Consider the following 5,255-nt stretch of genomic DNA (forward strand, 5'->3'; position numbering starts at 1 on the left):
CCCCAAACCGCTGTCGGTAAGGGGTGACAGGGCAGTCCCCGTGCTCCCGTCCCAAGGCGAGCAGCGGAGGGGCAGCGGGAGCAGGCGATGCTCGGAGCGGGGATGCGCTGCGGAGAGCTCGGAGCCAGGGCCCTGCCCAGGAGCCGGGGACACACGTGGGGACCCGGGCGGAACGGGGCTCCGAGGCAGGGAGAAGCGAGGCTCAGCTCCGCCGGCCGCCCGGGGCTCCGCGGGGGCTGTTCCGCAGCGCAGCCACGAGCAGAACACATCCCTAAAAATAAACCACCTAAAAAACACATTAAAAGGGAAAAAAAAAAAGGAATGAAAAGTTGTCCAGACTCTAAACACTCGTCAAACATACTGAAAAGATTGAATTATTTATTCCCTCTGGGGACTCCTGTAACCATTCATTTTTAATGGAGTCTAATTAAGAGTTCCCCAACGGGTTTTACCTTTGTAAATATTTCAGATGACCTGGCGTATCTAGGCAAATCCTCCTGACAAAAAAAAAAAAAAAAAAAAAAAGAAAAAAAGAAAAAAAAAAGGAAATAAAAAGCACAACAAGCCGAGGCGGAGCCGTAATCCCCGGCGGCCCAGAGAAGGAAGGCGGAGAGGCAACAAGTGGCCGCGGCTCGCAGAGCGCCAGCCCGGCAGCGACGCTTCCCGGCCCGGCTCCCGCTTCCTTTGGATAGAAAACCAAATCCAGGGAGCACGTTCTCCCTCTCCCGCCCCCCAGAACACAGCCCGGCTCGGCAGGCGGAGAAGCGCAGCAGAAAAGCGCCGGCAGCTCCGGGCGGGGCCGCGGTGCTGCCTGCGGGGAGCTCCGGGACGCGCCCGGCCCCGCTCCGCGCTCCCGCAGCCGACCCGCACAAAGCGCCCGCACACCGCCGACGTGCCTGATAGAAAATTTATTGATCTCTCTTCGTTCGGAAGAAGGAAGCAAACGAGGAATAGGAACAGGGAAGAGTGTTTCGATGAGGGGTGTTTTTTTTGGGTTTTTTTTTTTTGGAAGGAATCCGGTAACAAAACTAAAACGTTTTTATCCGATATGTCAAAAACATGTTTCACAGTAAAATTCACAAACCCATTTACATAAGTTTACAGCTTAAGAAAAACCAAGACATACAACTTACTATAAATAAAAAGAAACGCGTTTGCGACCCGCACAGCTCTGCTCTCTCCCACCTCCCCCTTTTCAAGGAATAAAATCCCAAAATTCAAAAGTCGTGGAAGCTACAGATTGCGGATGGAAACCAAGCGAGGGTCGATAACAAAACACTTAATAAACCACAGCGATTATGTGAACAACCAAGTTTAAAAACAAATGCCCGCGGTTTTTATGTCATTGCAACGCTAGAAATCAAACTGGAAGATGCAAGATTTTTTAAAAAAACTTTTAAGCCAACAAAACAGTGCCCAACCTAGCCGAAACCAGGAAAGGAGTTGCCGTGGTTTGAAAACTTCACAGCGGCTTCTAGGAGGCAGGAGTTGTGCTCTATTAAAATAACAACGTGCTCAAATATTTCTTGAAAAAAAAAAAAAGAAAAAAGAAAAAAAAAAGGACACAACTAACGGATTTCCTTTTTAAAATTTCTCCGGAGTTAGTATTAAGTCTGCTAAGCGGAGCAACACTGCCGAACGTCCCGGTGCAGTCAGGGAGCGGTGGTGGGGTTAGGGATGAGGACGGCGAGCCGTCCGGCGCAGCCAAGTTTATATGTGAGTTAGTGGTACGGTACCATTGACGGCAGTCCCGGCACTCTGGTAGTGCTGGTGCACGCTGTGTAACCTGCTGCCCTGCAGGGCCGAAGGGTCTGTGGCATCCCCGCCGGGGGGCAGGTACATGCTGATCATATCCCGCAGGTCTCCCAGGCAGGCCCTCTGCGAGTGGGAAGTGATGGCCGGAGGCGGCGAGCTGGGCTCGGATTTCACCACGGAGCCCATGGAGCCCAGGCTCATGGCCGTGGAGGGCTGCTGGCCGTAGGCGGCGGGGGACATGCTGTAGGTAGAGGCGGCGTTCATGTAGGTCTGGGCCGTGGACATCATGGGGCTGTACTGCAGGCCCGTCATGTCGTAGCGGTGCATCTGCTGCAGCTGCGGGCTGTTCATGCCCGGGTGCTGGCTGTAGCCCAGCTGGTCTTGCATCAGCGAGTAAGCCCCGTTGGTCCAGCCGTTCATGTGGGCATAAGTGTCAATCCTCTGCCCCACCCCGACGGGGCTGCTCACCGCGCTGCCCCCGCCCGGGGCCAGCAGGTTACCGGGCAGCGAGTATTTGTCCTTCTTCAGCAAGGTCTTGGTCTTTCTCCGGGGCCGGTATTTGTAATCCGGATACTCCTTCATGTGCACGGCCCGCAGCCGCTTGGCCTCGTCGATGAAGGGCCGCTTCTCGGCGTCGCTCAGCAGCTTCCAGTCGGCGCCGAGGCGCTTGCTGATCTCCGAGTTGTGCATCTTGGGGTTCTCCTGGGCCATCTTCCGCCGCTGCCCGCGCGACCACACCATGAAGGCGTTCATGGGGCGCTTCACCCGGTCCTGGTCCGAGCCCGCTCCCGCTCCGCTGCCGGCCCCGCCGCCTCCGCCGCCTTTGCCGGTGCTCCCCGGAGCGGGGTTGCCCCCGGTGCTGCCCGGCGTGGGCTGCGGCGCCTTGATCTCCGTCTCCAGCATGCTGTACATGGCCGGGGCCGGTAAAAGGTGCGCCAGGGCGGCGGGCAGGCGGGCACCGAGCGAGGAGAGGAAGTTCAAAAAAAAAAAAGAAAAAGAAACAAACAAACCAAAAAAAAAAAGAAGAAAAAGAACCTGTCTGGGCGGCTGCCACGAGGGAAGGAGGAAGTTTAGGTGCTGGCAGAAGCGCCGCTCCCCGAGGTGCCGGAGCTGCGCTGTGCGGAGCGGCTCCCGCGGGCGGCTGCGGGCGATGCGCGCTCGGCTCGGGGGGTCCGTGATTGACGGGCTATAAATGAGGGGGCGGCGGCCAATCAGCGAGCGGCTCCCGACAGCCCCGCGCCGGGAACGGACCGGCCGGGGGCGGACCGAGCCGAGCCGAGCCGTGCCGGGCCGGGAATGGGATACCGCGGGGCCGCGCCCCTCCCGCCGCATCCACAGCCCCGGGCCCGCACCTGCCCCCGGGCAGAGCGGCTCCGCAGCTGCGGCTGGGCCGGGGCTGCCCTCGGGGGGCCGCGGGAGGAGGAGCGGGGCGGAGCGCAGCGCTGCGAGCTGGAGCTGCGCGGCTGCCGGGCACAAAGGGGTTTGGGGATCCCGGGAGGATGCACGGTGCCGGGCCAGGCTCGGGAAGGCTGCCCGCAGACCCAGTGAGCCCGCACCTCACCGCACCGGAGCGGATAAAGGGGGAAGGATGGACGGGCTAAACTCTTGCACTCCTGAGCTGTCGCCCGGGGGAGAATCTGTATTGCCGTGCTCGGATCGGGCACGGCCGTGGCCGGGAGAGGGGCTGCCCGCGGGGTTGGGATGGTGGCTGCCGGCCGGGCACTCTCGGCCATCCCCACCTGCACCAGCCCCGCTGCCACTTGGGCTTTTCCACTCGGCTGCCCCAAAAGAGGGGAGGGGGGGGTAGAGGGGACGGCGCTTGTGAATCCCCGGAGTTTCATGGCAACAGAAAGTTCCCTCCGCGTGAAAGAAAACTTTGGCGGCGGATATGTGAGTGGAGCGGCGCCCACTTGAGCTGTCAATCACCGTCCTCCCTGTCCGTCCCTCCCCTCCTTTACCCCTCCTTCCCTTCCTTCGCCAGAGGCACGGACACCGCACCTGCACGGACAGGGCCGGCAGCTCGCTGGGAGCACCGCGGGCACAGCGCTCCGCCGGAGACCAGGGCGGGCTGGGCTGGCCCATCCCTGCCTTCCTCATCCTCCCGCAGCCCCCGCTCCAGCTCCGTCTGGAGAAGCCGGGCTGCTCCGGAGCGCTGGGGCAGGAGAGGCAAAGCGAGCCGCGGGCTGCTCGGGGGAAGCCTCGCTGCCGGAGGATGCACAGCATCGCCGCTCTGGCTGTGAGCAAACTCCCCCAGGGGCGTGTGGGGCGCCGGGGAGGGTCAGGGGCCTTGAGGTGCGGACGTGTCTGAGCCTCCCGTCCCGTCCCGGGCCGCCCGGCGAGGGGCGATGCTGCCGCCGCAGCTCCCCGGCTCGGCGGGCACCGGGCTCGCCCCAAAGGCAAGACCGCGAGTGTAAGGACGGTAATCGGTCCGGGAAGGGGGAACCGCCAGGGCAGGGCGGGGATGAGGAGCTCCCGGCCCCGCTGCAGCCCGCACGGGCACCGGAGGGAGCCTGGAAACAGCGCGGAGGAGTGGAGGGGATTGAAGGGAGCCGATCTGAGCGCTGCTGGGATTCAGCAGTTGAAGGTCTCGCTCGTTTTGTACGGATTTCTTTTTGACAAAATGATCTGTTGTACAGCGTCGAAGGGAAAATAAATCCCGCTTGCCACCGGCTATAATGCAGTCAGCTTTGGGTTTTGCTTGGTTTGCTGCTGGGGTATTGAGCAAAGTCAAAATTTGGCACCCGAGGGGACAGGGTGACAACGGGAAAGGTTGTTCCAGGCGGGAGCGGTTCGCGGGTAACTTTTGCAATATATTGGAAAAGTTTCAGCCAGTCGAGATTAACTTCTAACCCTCAATATATTTTGGCTCCTCCAGCCGAGGTTTAAGATCTGCCCGGTTGGCAGGAAATCGGACTGATGTGTATCCTGACAATGCTTTGATATTTCTTTATATGAGCGTTTGTTGGAGGGACTGGACACGCTGGCATGCAACGAAAAATTGGGCTGCATGGAGAATTGGAGGACGTGCTGAAACCCCCCTGAATAGCACCCTGAATAGTGGTTCCGTTAATGCTTAAATAAATATTGTAATGCTAAGTTTCGGACTCTGTCTTTCAATTCGTCTTTGAACTGCCTGAGTCTCAAATTAGACATTTTTTCCTCTAAAAGCCAAGCTCTTCAACATTTTTCAAGTCCATCCTTATTATTTCAAACCAATACATTTCTCTTGAACGCTAATCTTGTAGAAGAACTGAACCTGACTGAATAAAAATATAAGTACAGACCGATGGACTTCCAGACTTCACAGGTCCCTGTAACGTCCCCGCTGCCCTTGGCTCCCCACACCGCACATGTTCTGAGGAAAACTTCAAATTCCGGCTGATTGCTATTTCCAGAAGGTGGAACAGGACCCCCCCCCGGGCGGGGTGCTGTGTGTGCGAGCGCTAGGTGCGATTTGGGGAGCCCGGGGCTGTCACCGCTCGCAGGTCGCCACCAGAGCC

The 5,255-nt window shown here is 59.0% G+C and overlaps 1 protein-coding gene across 1 annotated transcript; it reads right to left on the reverse strand.

Annotated features, from left to right (window-relative positions):
- Positions 1-893: 893 nt before the first annotated feature.
- LOC135304583 (transcription factor SOX-3-like) lies at positions 894-4,166 on the reverse strand. The gene has a single exon (XM_064427148.1). The coding sequence runs from the start codon at positions 3,085-3,087 to the stop codon at positions 1,711-1,713; it is 1,377 nt and encodes a 458-aa protein (XP_064283218.1). The 5' UTR covers positions 3,088-4,166; the 3' UTR covers positions 894-1,710.
- Positions 4,167-5,255: the final 1,089 nt, after the last annotated feature.

This window comes from Passer domesticus, chromosome 7 (assembly GCF_036417665.1).
Source record: "Passer domesticus isolate bPasDom1 chromosome 7, bPasDom1.hap1, whole genome shotgun sequence".
NCBI lineage: Eukaryota > Metazoa > Chordata > Aves > Passeriformes > Passeridae > Passer > Passer domesticus.

What these genes read in the sequence shown, in the direction of transcription:
- LOC135304583 (XM_064427148.1), bottom strand. Translation starts at nt 3,087, where the DNA reads ATGCGGCGGGAGGGGCGCGGCCCCGCGGTATCCCATTCCCGGCCCGGC.